The sequence below is a fragment of the Oncorhynchus mykiss genome, chromosome 12 (assembly GCF_057628025.1).
Source record: "Oncorhynchus mykiss isolate SJ-2025 chromosome 12, ASM5762802v1, whole genome shotgun sequence".
NCBI classification, from domain to species: domain Eukaryota; kingdom Metazoa; phylum Chordata; class Actinopteri; order Salmoniformes; family Salmonidae; genus Oncorhynchus; species Oncorhynchus mykiss.
The window spans coordinates 57,152,718-57,171,554 of record NC_143033.1 but is presented as its reverse complement, the minus strand read 5'-3'; the positions used below and the strand labels follow the sequence as shown (position 1 = coordinate 57,171,554).

The window sequence follows — 18,837 nt, the reverse complement described above, 5'->3', positions numbered from 1 at the left end:
CAAGGCCCCATGTCATGCTCAAAGTCAAGGTGTTTCCAATAGATGTGTAGGACTATGCATTTCAGCAGTAAGAGAGAGGCACAAATAAATTCAGGTCCCCACTGTTCAGTCCTGTCAGGACACCCACACTAGTAGCACGTCATCCTTGTGTCAGGCTGTCCGGTGTGTTCGTTTCATCCGTCAGAGAGTGCTTTTGGTCATCCTCCCAACACGTCAGCTCCTTCAGGGTGGTGACATGCATGCAGCCAGGCCAGACACCCCAGTCATGTCACTCAACCACAGCCCCACAGCAGCCTACATGGTGATAGCAGTGTTTATGTTAAACACACACAGAGAGCAGAAAGCCTCTCCCCTCTTCTTCCCCGCAGTCTTTTCAACAAGAAGTCCTCGTTCTCCACACGCTACCGCTGAAGGTTCTGAATCATGCAGCCAACACCTACATTTTGTGAGGCATTGTCTTTGAAGCAAGGGCGAGCTGCAGGCCCTGTAACAACTATTAGCAGGGTTCTGGGATCTTTAAAAATAAAGCGCTGTCACACTTGGGCATTGTCTTTTAGCCCGCTGTTGTGGAATAGGTTGGTTTTAGGGGGTTTCTATGTTGATTGTATGTGACATATCTCATTAGCTTGATAGAATTTGCCGACAGGAACAGACCCAAGGTCAGAGAGGACAGCTGGTCTCCTTGTGCAGGGTTGTTCAGATATACTGTCTGTTTTTTCTGTCCACTCATATAAGAGCTTTAAGTATTTGGTTGTATGGCCATATTTCAGACCGATTTTATGAAATGGATTAGAACCCCTAAACGACTTGGTCCGCATTAAGTGACATTATGTCTGTATCCTTCTTACACTGGGTGAATTAGTGTCACAGCAGTTGGGAGTGCCACTAGGGCGCATCACACAATTGACAGAGCTCATGTAGCTATATAGTCTGGTGCAGTCTGGCTCTACTGATAGTGGCTATGGCAGATATCTTTTGGGAATCATAAAGCACCAAATCTCACTCAATAAACTCTGTAACAAGTTAACTTTTTTTGCACCAAAGCCAGCAGAACATGAGGGCAGATTGAAAGCCTTACAATTCTCGTTAAGAGCCTGAGTCTAGGCCTAAGAAGTGGATTGTATTGAGCTCTGGCTCTGATTCATGATGAGGCCTGGCTCCAGTTACAGCATGATGCTCGTAAAAGTCAATATGTGTTATCACTGTTTGTCAACACAAAGTGCCTCAGCAATGATACGGCTGTGTAAGACAGTCCCAACTGGACGGCCAGTCTTTATTTGATCCTCTCTGTAGCAAGAGAGCAGGCTGCCAGAACAGAGAGCCCCAGCTGCCATCAGCTGATCTTCACTGGGGAGCCAGAGGATCAGAGAGGATCATTCACTTCTGGAGCGTTCTGCATTTCGCCCAAATCATCCCAGGAGAAACACCTGTTTTTCTCACTGCTTAATGCAGGCTGTGACATGAACTACCTCAATTGAGAACAGTCCAAGGTCATGCTCATGAATAGGAATGTGTTGTATAGTTTGTATGAAATACAATGCAGGGTAAATTATGACGAGATTAAAAGGTACATGGGAAAATGTACTGTGGTAAAAGGAGATAACAGAACTGTGGAGTCTTGTATTGCTTTTGTATCTCCTAAAGAGAAAGATGTGTATCTTGAAAGTAATAAAATATCCTTTGTCAGCTTCTGGTATCTTTGGCATTGGAGGAAAATATGGCCCTGGCTTTTACAAGGACAAATTCAATCAGAAGTTGTGATTTAAATAGAAACAACATAACGTACACAGTAAAGTTAATCAAATCAGCACAATATAAATCAGACAAACTAGCATAATTCATCATAATAATAATAATTCATTCAAATCAGCATTACAAAAGTCATTCCAATTCTGATTCTTTTTTGGGCCAGTCTCCCCTAAAGGGGCAATCTGAATTTGAGACAATGACAAAGCGTTCTCGTCGCCACTATTTCGGTAGTAAGCTGAGGGATGGGGTTGGATGCATTGACCATTCATGATATAAAAATGATCGTCCAACATTTTTTGGGGAGGCTATACAGTGTTTGTTTACATTTACTTTGTTTACAAACATTGAAAGTAAAACAAGCTTATATTTTGTGTTCTGATGGGCTACGACAATTTAACTTAGCTAATGAGGCGTTTCTAACTTATGTTCTTCAAAAATCTATGGGTACCTACCAATAATTTAAGTCTATAAATTGATGTAGCAACTGCAGTTGGTCCATTTAAAAGGTTAACATTGGTTTTCTTTCTCCAATGAACAGCCATGTCTACTTGAATGAAGGAAGCTGAGTTGCTAGCAGATAATATACATACATAAAAATGCTCTATATAGGCCATGTGTATACAGCACCATTGCGACAGTCCTTTATCATGTCGTTTTATGCCACCAGCTCTAGTCTTTTTAGATGGCTTTTGGCTCCAGGCTGACTCCCTACATGAGACTCATAATGAATAACAAGCAAACAATTGAAACTGAAACCTGCAGAGAGATGCAACAATGAGTGACAGTGCAGAAATGATTGCGCTACACTATGGAAAGAAATTAAATATATACACAGACATGAATAAGATAAAAGGAACACCAGCTTAGAGAATCAATGCAAAGACAGCTGTCACAAACATCCCATCCCACACGCATTCTGTCTGTTCTTTAAAAGGTTCCCAGAATGTTTCATTAGGTTGTGGGAACAGTCTGGTGAGAACATTATGGGTTTCCAAAACACCACACCTGTCCAGTTGTGCTGACATTCAGATAGTTTTTGAATCAGGGTGAACAAAACATTCCTTTTGATGTTGCTAGAATGTTTACAGAAAAGCCATTGAGTTCTTTAAAATGTTCCCAGAACATTGAATTAGGTTGTGGGAACAGTTTGGGTACATTACAAGAGAGGTTCCGAAAACACAAGATATGCTCACTTGTGTTGACATTCATTAGGTTAGGTTGGGTTGCACAGGACATTCCTATAGTGTTATAAGAATGTTGACAAAAACACCTGGTCTAAGTTAGGTTCCCAGAATATTTTATTAAGTTATAAGAGTTGTCTGGGATGTTGCAAGAATATTCTTGATATACACAGTTTCCACAGAACATTCCCACAATATTGCACATTTTCCAAATACAGTAATTCTGTTTTTATGACATTCATCACATTATTTTTTAAAGTTTAAAGTGGAGCTGACAGCATTTTAGCAACAAATATTATAAAAAGTTTGTTCATATACACCCCTAGGAAGAATGACACTTCCAAAACAATGTTAACTTAGGACATTCCTATAAAAATCTAAATGGGTACATACCAATAATTTAAGTCCAAAAATGTATGTAACAACTGCAGATTGCCCCTTTAAAAATGTACTCTTTTGTTAGTATTGTTTTCTTTCTCCACTGAACAGCCATGTCTACTTGAATGAAGGCAGCTGAGTCGCTAGCAGATGATATGCGTACATCAAAGCATTCTATACAGGCCATGTGCTGAGTGGCGCAGCAGTCTAAGGCACTGCATCTCAGTGCAAGAGGTGTCACTACAGTCACTGGTTTGAATCCAAGCTGTATCACATCTGGCCGTGATTGGGAGTCCCATAGGACGGCGCACAATTGGCCCAGCGTCGTCCGGGGTCGGCTGTCATTGTTAATAAGAATTTGTTCTTAACTCACTTGACTAGTTAAATTGAAGGTTAAAATATGGTCATGGTCATCACGTTTTCATAAATTCTTAGAAATGTTTGAGAATTACGTATACTAAGGCATTTGTGAAAATCCTATAGCAATATAGAGTGGGAAAGCGGCCGTGTGTTTGGACAATTAATAGACGCTGCAGTAATTAAAAACTAATAAAAACATCAGTCTTGTCCAGGACCGAAGTGTACGCAGACCGGTGAAACATAGCCAAATCAGAGCTACTGTAGGCCTTTATGCAGACAAGCCATTGCCACACAGGCCTGCCATCATTCACTTTGAACTGGACTGTGTGTTTACAGGCAGCTGCAACAGTGCGACTTTAAAAAGTTTGGACACACCTACTCATTCAAGGGTTTTTATTTATTTGTACTATTTTCTGTATTGTAGAATAATAATGATGAAATAACACATATGGAATCATGTAGTAACCAAAAGAAAGTGTTGAAACAAATCAAAATATAATGTATATATTTCAGATTCTTCAAAGTAGCCACCCTTTACCTTGATGACAGCTTTGTACACTCTTAGGCTCCGTGTTTTTATTATTATACATAAATAGAAATGCTAGCCTATTAGCCACATTATGACTGACTTGTGATCACTGCCCTTGTTAGTTTGATTGTATTAACATTCCTAGCCTTAGTTACATTTGTCCTTTTTTTGTCCAGAATATGGAGTCATTGAAACTGAAACAGTGCATCCCAAATGGAGGCGGCAAACAATGTAGCAGGCCAGCTGTGATTTACAACCTGATAGCAATATTTTTTGAACTACCAAGAAATGTTTTGATGAATTATATTAATCATGCATTGAACTGCCTCCATCTACGTTGAGTAAAATATACTGTATATTACTTTTTACATTTCTTATAAAGTTGGTTTTGTAGCAAAAACTGGGAATTTGATATTTTTGACTGATGATGTGATTGGCTGTTTCAAATCTGCAAAGTAGTTAAAACGCTGTCAATTTCACTTGAATTTTAAAAACTTTAGGTTCACCTGTTACTTTGTGTGCTAAACGTGAAATGTTTTTTGCAATGGGAAGTAATAGTTGTACATTTCGATTGGGAAAGTGTTAATGGTTGTGTTTTTGTATTCTTATGATTGGGACCTACTGGCTTATTATGTCCGAGTTCATTGACTACTTATCCTTTAACATAATGCTGTGTGTGACCGCTGTCTTCCCATCTGCCCTATGCAGTGGTGTAGTGGAGCCTAGAGAAGTGGATATACTGTACTCTAATTTTGCCAAGAAGTTCTCAAACGGCCCGCCCAGCGAAGGAAAGGCACCGTGTGTGAAAAATGTCTTCCGAAGTTTTCCTATAGATTTTTAAGATTTTCAATCTCAAAAATCACACTTGTTTTCATAGAAAAAAAATAGAAAAAAATGTGATAGTCTAAGTCCACAACAATGCTTAAACCACATCAATCTGATTGGGTGGGCCTGTCAGGGCCTGGCTCCCCAGTGGGTGGGTCTCTGTCAACCCAGGCCCATACGTACATATCTACACCCCTGATTCATTGTGCATCACAAATAACCTACTAACCACCACTTCAGAATAAACTTAACTTCATCACTTCTTGTATTTGTGAGAAGTTTTGACATGTTGAATGCACCGAGCTGCACTGAGCTGTCTGTAAAAACTATTAGCATAGAGCTCAGACACCCCTGCATACACCACAAGACATGCACAGTACTACATAGAGCCATGACTACATGGAACTCTATTCCACATCAGGTACTGTAACTCTTGCAAGCAGAAAAATGAGATTGAAAAACCAGATACAAAATACACCTTATGGAACAGCAGGGACTGTGAGGAGACACACACATACAAATGATAACATATGCACTATACACACACTACACATGGATGTTGTGTTGTATATATGATGTAGTAGAGTAGTGTAGATAACAAATACAAATACCCCCAAGCCGTAAGATTGCTAAAATAGTCCGGGTAGCTATTTGGTTAACTATCTGCTTTGACCCATGCACTAACCCTTTTTGACTCGATGCACCAACACTGAGACTCCAACACATACACACCTACTGTCTAGTATCACACATTTACATGTTGTATTTAAACCTTATTTTACCAGGTAAGTTGACCGAGAACACATTCTCATTTACGGCAACAACCTGGGGAATAGTTACAGTGGAGAGGAATGAGCCAATTTGGAAGCTGGGGATGATTAGGTGGAAATTATGATATGAGAGCCAGATTGGGAATTTAGCCAGGACACCGGGGTTAACACCCCTACTCTTACGATAAGTGCCATGGCATTTTTAGTGACCACAGAGTCAGGACACCCATTTAACTTCCTATCCAAAAGACAGCACTCTATACAGGATAATGTCCCCAATCACTGCCCAGGGGAATTGAGATATATATATATATATATATATATATATATATATATATATATATATATATATATATATATATATATATGTGTTTAGACCAGAGGAAAGAGTGCCTCGTACTGGCCCTCCAACACCACTTCCAGGAGCATCTGGTCTCCCATCCAGGACTAACCTTGCTTAGCTTCAGAGGTAAGCAGGCAGTGGGATGCAGGGTGTTCTGCTGCTGTAACCCTGCACACAATCTCGGTACTGGAACGAACTACAAAAATCTCTGAAACTGGAAACACTTATCTCCCTCACTAGCTTTAAGCACCAACTGTCAGAGCAGCTCACAGATTACTGCACCTGTACATAGCCCACCTATAAATTAGCCCAAACAACTACCTCTTTCCCTACTGTATTTCTTTTTTTATTTATTTTGCTCCTTTGCACCCCATTATTTTTATTTCTACTTTGCACATTCTTCCACTGCAAATCTACCATTCCAGTGTTTTACTTGCTATATTGTATTTACCTTGCCACCATGGCCTTTTTTGCCTTTACCTCCCTTCTCACCTCATTTGCTCACATTGTATATAGACTTGTTTATACTGTATTATTGACTGTATGTTTGTTTTACTCCATGTGTAACTCTGTGTCGTTGTATCTGTCGAACTGCTTTGCTTTATCTTGGCCAGGTCGCAATTGTAAATGAGAACTTGTTCTCAACTTGCCTACCTGGTTAAATAAAGGTAAAAAATAAAAATAAAAAAAAAATAAAAAATAAATGTTTTATTGTATTCTGCATTGTTGGGAAGGACCCATAAGTAAGCATTTCACTGTTAGTTTACACCTGTTGTTTACGAAGCATGTGACAAACATTTGACTTGAAAGAAAATAAGATCCAAAAGACTCTACATGAGAAAGTATATCAATAACATCCATATTTATGGACTTGCAAACAGAAGTCATCATATTGTCCATTACTGTCCGTATCGTTGCAACGTTATGTTAGAGCAAGTCATATAGCAAGCTATAGTTTGCTAACTAAGCTAGCTAGCTTATTGTCTTTGAGAAGGCCTGTTACTTATCCACTGCTAGCTAGGAGTACAATTAATGTTCAACTTTTTATTTATTTAATTTTTTTATTTCACCATTATTTAACAAGGTAGGCCAGTTGAGAGCAAGTTCTCATTTACAACTACAACCTGGCCAAGATAAAGCAAAGCAGTGCGACACAAACAACAGAGTTACACATGGGATAAACAATCATACAGTCAATAACACAATAGAAACATCTGTATACAGTGTGTGCAAATTAAGTAAGGAAGTAAGGCGACGAAGTAATTACAATATAGCAATTTACACTGGAGTGATAGATGTGCAAGTAGAAATACTGGCGTGCAAAAGAGCAGAAAAACAAAACCAAATATGGGGATGAGGTAGATAGTTGGTTGGTTGGATGGGCTATTTACAGATGGGCTGTGTACAGCTGCAGCAATCGGTAAGCTGCTCTGCCAGCTGACGCTTAAAGTTAGTGAGGGAGATGTTTGGCTGCATGAGTGAAGGGGGCTTTGTTGCGAAATAGGAAGCCGATTCTAGATTTATCTTCGGATTGGAGATGCTTAATATGAATCTGGAAGGAGAGTTTACAGTCTAGCCAGACACCTGGGTATTTATAGTTGTCCACATATTCTACAGTAACTATAGTCTAATTGTCAACCCAAAATTAATGATAATCACTGGATTAAAGTTGCCCATTAAAATATCTTGAATCATGCATTCCTGCTTGGAGCTGTTAGATGAAACCATTTATTTATTGAATACTTCAGTAGTCTATGTATCATACTTCTTGATGAATGACTTCACAAGATGATTACTCATGATTTTGGGTCCGACAAAATCATGGGCTGATCCCACAAACTGTAAAAGTTAATGGCACCAGTGATACCAGGGGAAAATGTTAGTCGGGAGCCCTGTAATATTAATTAAAACTTATGGTAGGAAAACACATGAGAGGCACTAATTTGCAATTTATCTTAAGTCATTAGCTTGGCTTTAATAACATAAAGGCATTAAGACAGACAGAGAACAAGAAGAAGCACATAATGACAGCAGAGAAGATGCTGAGACGGATAGACAGCACAACAGGGAGGCAAACAAAATGGCTAGAGCAGAGGCGCAGGTATAGTATTGAGCTGTATCTCCAGTGGTGTTTTAACACATTGTATTTGTTTTAAACATGAGCTGGTTAAAAAAAAGAGGAGCAGGACCATGTTTCAGTCACTTTTGTGTTTTGGAACTCATATCCCCACAATGTTCCCAAAACCCAAGGAAACATTCTGAGAACCTTTACATATCAGACAAAATGTGTTCTGAGAATGTTCTTGTAACATCAGGTGAATGTTTTTTTGCAGCCTAAAAGAAACATTGTATAATCATTCACACAACAGGACAGTTTTGGGGTTTTGGGAACATATCTTTTGTGATGTCCCCACAATGTACCCAACCCGACTGTTCCCACAACCTAATGAAACATTCTGTGAACCTTTAAAGAACCGACAAAATGTGTTCTGGGAAATGTTTCATACAAACATGGTTTAATCAACAGCACAACTGGACAGTTTTTGTGTTATGAAAACATTTGCCACAACCTTGACGAATCAAATTTTGGTTTGCTGGGAAAACATTGCAGGTACATTGTGTTATCACCTGGAAACCTAATGAGAACTTTTTGGGAATGTTCTATGGTGGTTGGTACAGATGTTGTGCACAACATTTTAGTGAATGCTAGGAGAACATTCCAAGGATATTTCATTTAAAATAATTAAATAACATTTTTATTTATCAAAAAAATTATCATCCCAATAGATAAAACCCTAAATAGAACTTAATGGGAATCTTCGCTAATGTTCTGGAAATGTTCCCTGTTTGCTGGGATAATACTATGTTGCATTCCTGATATGATGTTCTCATACAAGTAGGACTGTTTCCTTGACAGAGGAGATCATTTTTTTATAGTAATTTCCTCCAAGTCTACAAATTTTACTGCAATTCAAAAATGTTGCCATGGGGCAGAGAGAATATTTGTAATATAAGTAATTTCATGCAATTCTACTGATCCATAGGGTGGAGAGAAATGTTTGCAGTTTTTAACATGATATCCGAGAGTGGGGGCCACCCGGGTCGGTAATTCAACCATGATCACTGCACGCTTAGAAAGCTGGCTAGACTAATTAACCGATCACATTTTTTTTGTTTGCTGACACGGGCTAATTGAGTGACTATCAGTGACTGACATAAGAGAAAAATTACTGATGCACAAACAAATGTCGAATTTGCACTTTGTGTATACAGTAAGTTGAGACCTCGACTGAGTTCCTTTTAAAAAAATGTATCCCCGGGCCTACTTAAGGCAGTCCCGTCTCTGTTCTAGGGGAGTTAACATGTATGCCTACACCCATTCTAATGTCTCACCGATTTCCTGTCTGTTCAGTCTTTTGTATGAATAAACATAGCAATCAGATGTGATCACCTTTCCCATTCTTTCTTTTCTCCTCTCCACAGTTTGTTCACAGTTTTCCAAAGGAGTCTACGCCATCATCGGACTGTATGACAGGAAGACCATGAACATGCTCATGTCATTCTGTGGGGCTCTCCACGTCTGCTTTGTTACACCCAGTTTCCCCATAGAAACCAACAACCAGTTTGTGATCCAGCTGAGACCGGAACTCCAGGAGCCCCTCATTGCCCTGATCCAGCACTACAAATGGACCAAGTTCGTTTACATGTACAGCTCACACTCAGGTACTGTTCATCATTCGGTCATTTTTGTTTTGTGGAACCTCTTGAGAAAGTCAAACTGTACACTAGGCTACTTGGCAAAAAGAGATGCATACTTTCACAATACACAGATAAAGCACAGTTGATCAATGTTAAGCTCAGGCGTCTCTGCAATTGTTGTTGTGGATACATTTGAAGTAACCAAGCTATCATTCTGGATACGTTCTATTATTGAAGTATTTGTGGATATATTGTTGATATTTGTTAGGTGTATTCTCTCTCAGTTCAGAGTGGCATTAATTGAAACGGTTTGGAATGTTGTACAGTCAGACTCGTCCAATTAAAGTTTGCTATACTGTTTCCTCTCTGACAATGAGTGTTGCCATGCTGTATATGGTATGTGATATTGTTTTACAACATCTGTGGATGTATTTGTGTTTGTTAAATGCGTTGTTTGGTATTCTGCCAGAAGCTCCTCTAGATGTGCAAGCTGTACTCTGTAAACTGTACGTCCTCAATGCACATTTTGTGCTTGGATGGGCATATTTAACTGCGATGGTCTCCTATGCGAAATGAGCCCCTGGTGCGTGTTCCTCTTCAATTTGCAGCCACTCAACTGTAACCTTCACTCAACTTCAGTGCCATCAGAAACAGATGCAGCTAGTAGGAGATGTGAACTGCTTAATGATGCAGAGTCTGGTTGATGCAGTGGATGTGCCCAGGACATGTAGACCTAAGTGTCTGAACCGTAGATGAACAAATATAATTACATAATGTGTACTTGCTTGCTTATTTTTTAACATGTACAGTGTGTGATCTGCACATAAGTGGTTCTTTGACAATGGATAATTTTTTGTTGTTGTATATTTCCGGTGAGATCCATGCAGCGGGACAAATGCTCCATCGATTTGTTTATCTAGCCATAGCGCTTTAGTCTTGGACAAGGAACTCAAGGTTGTCGACTTCTTCATGACACATCCGAGTGACACACCCCCCTCACCGCCATTGATTCAAGCCCTGTTGCCTGGATACTGCACCGCACAGTCAGTGGTTATTTAAGCCTTTTAGGGAACTTCACTCCAATGTTTATGTCTGTGACTATGTGTCTGTGTAATGTGTGTGTGTGTGTGTGCGTGCGCTGAGGCTTACATTACATATGTACTCTTCAGGATATAACCAGAGATGAATCACTCCTGCATTACTCTAACTCTAAAGCCAGAGCTCAGGCCTCGAGATACCACACTGCCCTGCTCCGTTGTGTGACGCCTCAAGGCTAGACTCCAGAGAACAGTTTTGTAACCATACGGCAAGACATGATTCCCCGTAGTCTGGTGGGTAGGACCATTGGGCCAGTAACTGAAAGGTTGCTGGATAAAATCCCTGAGCTGACAAGGTAAAAATCTGTAGTTCAGCCCCTGAGCAAGGCAGTTAAACCCCAACAACTGCTCTCCGGATGCAGATGATGTAAGTGTAAGGCAGCTCTGATTCAGAGGGGTTAAATGTGGAAGATGCATTCCGCTGTACAACTGACTAGGTATCCCACTTTCCCTTAAGTGTTACATTACAGTATGATTGCTAGGGCTGGAACGATAGCAGTTTCACAATATTTTTTTCCCCCATGACTAAACTTCAAACATGAAGCAGACCTTGGTCCTTTAAAAACCTTCTGAATGTAAAATATTGTGTGTTATAGATTGGAAAATAAATGCATGTGACTCTGGATGACAACACCGTCCTGATGTTTGTTTACAACATTAGGGCTGCATTTCTAAAGAAGTTAAATTCCTTGCCTAGATACTAACTAGTATCACGATACTGGTATCGTCCTGGCCCTAATGATTGCCCTCACAGACTACAAGAGGACTGTAAAAGGTTTAACTTGTTTTTAACTTTTTGTGTTGTATGGTGTCTTTTGTTTTCCCGTGACTCTTTATAATTGTAAGCCAGTTTTCTGGCTCCTCTTTGCTAGTTTACACATATGTTTGCAATAGTGAAAAGGAAGACAACACCAATGTTTCGCAACAAAGGCTCAGCCTCTTAAAACCTAGACATGGTCTATATTATAAAGACCAAAATCCGCACTGTATATCGGGGTTAAAAAAATCTACACTACACAAATAGAGACAGTGCAGAAATTGAATTTGGGTTTGTGCAACATTTTAGAGGAGCTGTGATGGGCAGGTCAGTGAAAGCAGTAGAGAAAGGGACCGATAGGAGCCCAGGCTGCTTTCTTTGCCAATCCCAACACTGATCTCTTCCGTTTCACTGCTGCAGTGGTGTTACGCGTTGCTAGCGCTGAGACAGATAGAGGGAGCACAGCGTTTGTCTCCCTAGTTTATCTGCAGGTTAGTGCTGCTCAGTGGACGATAAAGCTGGTTTGCTCTCCAGTGTGAGACAATTTCACAGCTGCTGAGATGAGCTCTATGTGCCTGTACAGAGACGACAGGAAGTGTATTGCAAGGCGAGCAGAGGCAGTTTAAAAATGTGATTCGACATAGTGTTTTAATTCACATTAAATGCATTTAAACCTCACTGTTACTTCTGACAACCTACTTTTGTCATCTGTTGCGTAATCCATGTCGCAACTAAAATTTGAAAAACGCCACTTTCTGTTTCTATATATGACAGAAAATAACAGACTTAGATAACCATTCAATCTCTCTCAGAGCATGAAATATTTTGTTTTTACTGCTAATGAATGCAAAGGCAAAATTATTATACATAGCACACATCACTAGGAGATTTTTCTTGCCAGATCACATGGTCAGGAAAAGTCTTAGCCCTGTGCATCACGTATGCATGATGTAATTGCTCTATCTGCATACAAATTAAAAGCTGTGACTAATTTTATGAGTGCATTACTACATAGACTGCATGGCTCCAGTGATAGCTTGATATAGAAAGGCAGCAGCTTGCTGTGGTTCCAAATGTATGATCTCCATTTGGGTGTACTTGGGTATTTTTGGTAAATGATATGCATTGTTAATGTTTATGCAAATCATATGCGGTGTAGAAAGAGATCTATATTCATAATTTCTTCTCTACCCAGACCTACATGTCATCTTATGCTCTTCCTTCTGAACAAAGCTGTTGTTTTAGAGAGAATTCTGAGGACTTTGGTACTGAGGTCACCCACTGGTTGATTCAGACAACATGTACTACTATAAACAGAGGGCCAGAGAAAAACAACAGCAATCTCTCCCACATCACAACTAAAGAAATCATCTCCCACTTTGTTCATGCCAAGGAGGTTTTGGGGGGCTACCTTAATCAACATCATCTGCACCCAGGGAGCAATTGTTAGGGGTTAACTGCCTTACTCAAGGCAGTTATGTTTTGAGGGAATACGGAATGGAAGATCGCACAGAACTTTTGGAAGAGTTAGAGAAGGAAAGTGAACGTGAAGAGATTGAGGACAAATTAATTGTGGGGGCGGTACAGTGATGACTGCTGAGAAGGAGCTGAGTGTAGAGGGAAGCGGTGTGATGAGGAAGGTTGGTGCCAAGTGCAAAAAGCATTCGAACAACAGCATTAGAACACAGGTTCTAATTTCTTAGAGATGGAACCTGCCGAAAGTATGGATGTAGTACGTGCGGTGAGGACCGCCGAGGTCGGGCCTCGTCCCGAGGATGAAAAGGATAATTCTGGCTCAGTGGCAGTGAGATTTGTTGATCCATATGTGGTGTAAGGTTGGGTGGAGAAGAGGTTGGGGACTTTTGAGTTGGTGAGAGTAACTCGGAGCGGAATAGTGATGATTTATTGTGTTTCTTCAGTCCAGAGGGAGAGGGCGCTACGGATCACGTGATTAGGGACAAGACATGTGACTTTCTTTGCTATCCGGAGCAAGTCGCCTTTGAAAGAAGTGATAACAGAGGTGGCATTGAGTGTTGAGGAGGATCAGAAATGTAATATTGCCAGTGTCTGTGATGCCCGCCATTTGGTGCGATGCAGACCCCCGGTGGAGAGCGTGGGGAACCAGAGAAGTGATTGTCTGTCCTGCTGTGTTTTGGTGTAGAGTCTTTGCCTGACAAGGACAAGTTAGGAAGTGTAAGTTATCCCTTGAGAGCTTTTGTTTTGAAATACTACAATGTTTAAGGTTTCAAGTTTATGTGCATGTTGCAGCAGTGTGTAGAAGGGAGATTCCTAGATATGAAAGTGTGCAGGAGTGCATGAGGCGAAGGAATGTGTAGTATCGGTGAAGAAAGTTGTGGGGGTGCCAATGGGGCTGGAGTTTCGAGGTGTCCAATGAGAGAAAGGCAGGTTGAGGTTGCCAGGGTTAGAGAAGTAGAGAAAGTGTTGTATGCCGAAGCAGTGAAGAGTGTGGTAGAGGAAGATGGTTGCAAGGTGAGGGATACTGAAATGATTCCTGTGAGTAGACAGAGAGCGATGGGAAGAGTATGTGCTTCAGTAAGGTGGGCTTTTTAGCATTCATAGCCATGCTTGTCAATTGTACTGCATAAATGGATCAGAAGTCACAGAAAATAGAGGTTGTGGTGGCACCAGCTGAGAAGTACTTAGGATTACGAGGATTTACTACAAAACAGTTGCAGGGGGTGTTGAGTGGTAAAAGGAAATGGGCATACCTAGTCAGTTGTACAACTGAATGCATTCAACTGAAATGTGTCTTCCGCATTTAACCCAACCCCTCGGAATCGACATCCACGTCATCGGCACCCGGGTTAACTGCCTTTCTCAGGGGCAGAAAGACAGAGTTCGGGAGTGTTCTGTCCTCTCAGACCGTTGGTCTGGAGGATGATTAGATAGGGTTAAATAGTGGAATGGGGTGGTGTTTTGTTTGTTGTTGAGAGGGCTAATAATTTTATATTACCATATGAAGAATTTAATGTAGGTAGGTCACACAACAGTACAGTAGGTGGAGGTGAAGGCACCTAAAAGTTGAATGCGATCCGCCAACCAAATCCTAAAGGTGGCGGCTTGCCTTTTTAACAATGCCTGGAATTGCCTCTATACTATAACATATGAAAATGCTAAGTAGCCTACTTACCTGATGAATTATAAAGTAATTTATCAGGTTGGTCATTTTCAGGTCAAAGCTGAAGTTGGTGTGTTTAAATTGCATCTGATACTTTTGTTTTAGCTCTATTGTTAATTGTTGCCTTAACAAGATTGCCTAGCAGTGGTACTTTGTAGGAGGCTGTCTGTTTTGATCAAAAATGTGATTTGAAGACAGTCACTCTGGTATTTGGAAATTCAGGCATTTGGAAATTGCTACCAAGGATGAACCAGACTTTGAGGTCTACAATTTTTTTCTGAGGTCTTGGCTGATTTCTTTTGATTTTCCCATGATGTCAAGCAATAAGGCACTGAGTTTGAAGATAGGCCTTGAAGTACATCCACAGGTACACCTCCAATTGAATCAAATCATGTCAATTAGCCTCTCTGAAGCTTCTGAAGCCATGACATCATTTTCTGGAATTTTACAAGCTGTTTAAAGGCACAGTCAACTTAGTGTCCCACTGGAATTGTGATACAGTGAGTGAAATAATCAGTCTGTTAACAATTGTTGGAAAAATTACTTGTATCATGCACAAAGTAGATGTCCTAACCGACTTGCCAAATCTATAGTTTGTTAACAAGGAATTTGTGGAGTGGTTGAAAAACGAGTTTTAATGACTCCAACCTCAGTGTATGTAAACTTCCGACTTCAACTGTTCATAAATTGCTTTCATTTCTAAGTGGTAAAAAATATGAAAATAACATCAAATAAAAGGTGACATTCTGCACTGTCACCTCATATGACACATTTTATCAAGACAAATGCCGGAATATAGAGCCAAATTAAACATTTTAGCTTCACTGTCCAAGTACTTTAAATGTGTAGGGGAGTGTACGATATGTCAGAAACAATGTCTCAGAACAGACGATCCTTATTTTCATGCTAATACTTCTGCTTCAAAACGGATTTACATAAACAGAAGGGCACACGAGAAAGAAAACCCAAGCCTCACTTCCTCCACCACATCATTAAACATATGGGTGAACATAAATCGGAGGAAATTTATATGGGGGGGAATATTGATGTGCCGGTGTTATTGATACAGGGAAGGAAAGGCATTGATACAGGGAAGGAAAGGCATTGATACAGGGAAGGAAAGGCATTGATACAGGGAAGGAAAGGCATTGATACAGGGAAGGAATGGCATTAATTCAAATGGTTCAGCTGCAGTCGCACGTCACCCATCTAAGTTCCAAGTCGTGTTCCTCAAGGAGAGAAGAGACGTGAATGGGGGAAGGAAGGGGAGAGGGGGGCCACTGAAGTAGTTCCCTCCACTTCATAGGCTCTTTTTACTATGATCACCCCCAACTGCATAATGTCTTCAGATTAGCTGTCTTCAAACATACTTCCTCCTTGTCTTCCTCATTGCAAAATACTCTAGCCTTTCCATTTCCAGTATTAAACGGGGGGGAAGCCATTTGAAATGCTAAATGTGTCCCTTTTTAAACTTTGGGCCTTTGGGAAAGCAGATACGAAGCAGCACATATAATTTGGCTGAGGAGAATAAATAGGCATGCAGACAGCAGCATGGTGCCTCAGCTTGGCTGTCAATTTTAGGTGTGGTGACAGTGATTTCAGGTGACTGGTGTGAAAACAACCTGCGCAGCTCTGCCTCGCACGCAGTCTGCTGTTTAGCTCGGTGATATCCTCTGTTCCCTCTATGCAGTGGCACTGTGCTAAACAAACCACTCCTGATCAAAAAGCATTATGAATTTATAATACCCATTTATTTACCAAGGTGGATTTAAAGGCAAGAGTACACATAGTATGTACAGTGCCTTCAGAAAGTATTTACACCCCTTGACTTACACATTTTGTTACAGCCTGGATTCCAAATTGATTCAATTGTTTTTCTCACCCATCTACACACACACACACACAATACCCATAAAGTGAAAACAACATGTTTTTTTACGTTTTTTGTAAATGTATTGAAAAATAAACATGTTAGAAACACATTTGGCAGTGATTACAGCTGCAAGTCTTTCCGGGTAAGTCTGTAAGAGCTTTGCACACCGGGATTGTACACAATTCTTCAAGCTCGGTCAAGTTGATTGTTGATCATTGCTCGACAGCCATGTCTTGCCATAGATTTTCAAGCCGATTCAAGTCCAAACTGTAACTAGGCCACTCAGGAACATTCAATGACATCTTGGTAATCAGCTGCAGTGTGTTTGGCCCTGTGTTATGGGTTATTGTCCTGCTGAAAGGTGAATTTGGCTCCCAGTGTCTGTTGGAAAGCAAACTGAACCAGGTTTTCCTGTGGGATTTTGCCTGTGCTTAGCTCTAGTTTCAAGTTTTAATGTCACATGCACGTGTACAGAGAAATGCCTTTGTTGCAAGCTCTAAATCCAACAATGCAGTAACAATAACAATGTAAAACTAAAAATAACAAGTTAAAACCAAAACACAGGAGAAATAAGAATAACATGATAAAGTAAGCAAGTATACTATACAGGGTCAGTACCAGTACCATATTTAAAATGTCAAGGGATACTGGATCGACATACATACATACATACATACATACATACCGACATACATACCATACATACAACCGTTCAAAAGTTTGGGGTCACTTAGAAATGTCCTTGTTTTTGAAAGAAAAGCAACAACAACAAAAAATCTTAATTAAAATACATCAAATGAGTCAGAAATACATTGTCTACACTGTTAATGTTGTAAATGACTATTTTAGCTGGAAACGTCTGACTTTTAATGGAATATCTACATAGCCATTCAAAGGCCCATTATCAGCAACCACCTCCTGTGTTCTCCTGTGTTCTCCTGTGTTCTCCTGTGTTCCAATGGCACGTTGTGTTAGCTAACCCAAGTTTATTATTTTAAAGGGCTAATTGATCATTATAAATCACTTTTGTTATTATGTTAGCACAGTTGAAAACTGTTGTCCTGATTAAAGAAGCAATAAAACTGGCCTTTTTTTTAGACTGTACGCCTATGTAGTTATTTATAATATCTTTTGAAAAGCAGTTTCCAGCCACAATAGTCATTTACAACATTAACAATGTCTACACTGTATTTTTAATGAACTTGATGTTATTTTAATGTGCTTTTCTTTCAAAAACAAGGACATTTCTAAGTGACCCCAAACTTTCGAACGGTGGTAGTATACAGTTAAAGTTGGAAGTTTACATACACTTAGGTTGGAGACATTAAAACTCGTTTTTCATCATTTCCACAAATGTCTTGTTAACAAACTATAGTTTTGGTAAATCGATTATGAGATCTACTTTGTGCATGGTACAGGTAATTCTTCCAACAATTTTTTACAGAGATTATTTCACTTAAAATTCACTGTATCACAATTCCAGTGGGTCAGAAGCTTACATACACTAAGTTGACTGTGCCTTTAAACAGCTTGGAAAATTCCAGAAAATGATGTCATGACTTTAGAAGCTTCTGATAGGCTAATTGACATCATTTGATTCAATTGGAGGTGTACCTGTGGATGTATTTCAAGGCCTATCTTCAAACTCAGTGCCTTATTGCTTGACATGGCATCAGGATATATGATAAACAGTAGCAGCAGCATATATGATGATTGTATGGGAGTGGATCTGTGTAGAGTCACTAAAAAAATCTAAATCAAATGTATTTATATAGCCCTTCGTACATCAGCTGATATCTCAAAGTGCTGTACAGAAACCCAGCCTAAAACCCCAAACAACAAGCAATGCAGGTGTAGAAGCACGGTGGCTAGGAAAAACTCCCTAGAAAAGCCAAAACCTAGAGAGGAACCAGGCTATGAGTGGTGGCCAGTCCTCTTCTGGCTGTGCCGGGTGGAGATTATAACAGAACATGGCCAAGATGTTCAAATGTTCATAAATGACCAGCATGGTCAAATAATAATAATCACAATAGTTGTCGAGGGTGCAGCAAGTCATCACCTCAGGAGTAAATGTCAGTTGGCTTTTCATAGCCGATCTCTACCACTCCAGCTGTCTCTAGAGAGTTGAAAACAACTA

The 18,837-nt window shown here is 40.0% G+C and overlaps 1 protein-coding gene across 6 annotated transcripts in view; it reads left to right on the top strand.

Annotated features, from left to right (window-relative positions):
- The window catches only part of LOC110537819 (glutamate receptor 1), a 98,447-nt gene that overhangs the window by 27,259 nt on the left and 52,351 nt on the right, over positions 1-18,837 (top strand). For all 6 annotated transcript variants that reach the window (XR_016485138.1, XR_016485137.1, XM_036937848.2 and 3 more), the window contains exon 3: positions 9,619-9,858. Coding sequence is in view for 4 of the 6 variants with exons in the window: in XM_036937848.2 (XP_036793743.1) it covers positions 9,619-9,858 (240 nt within the window). In the remaining 2 variants the exon portion in view is untranslated. The remainder of the gene's footprint in view (positions 1-9,618; positions 9,859-18,837) is intronic.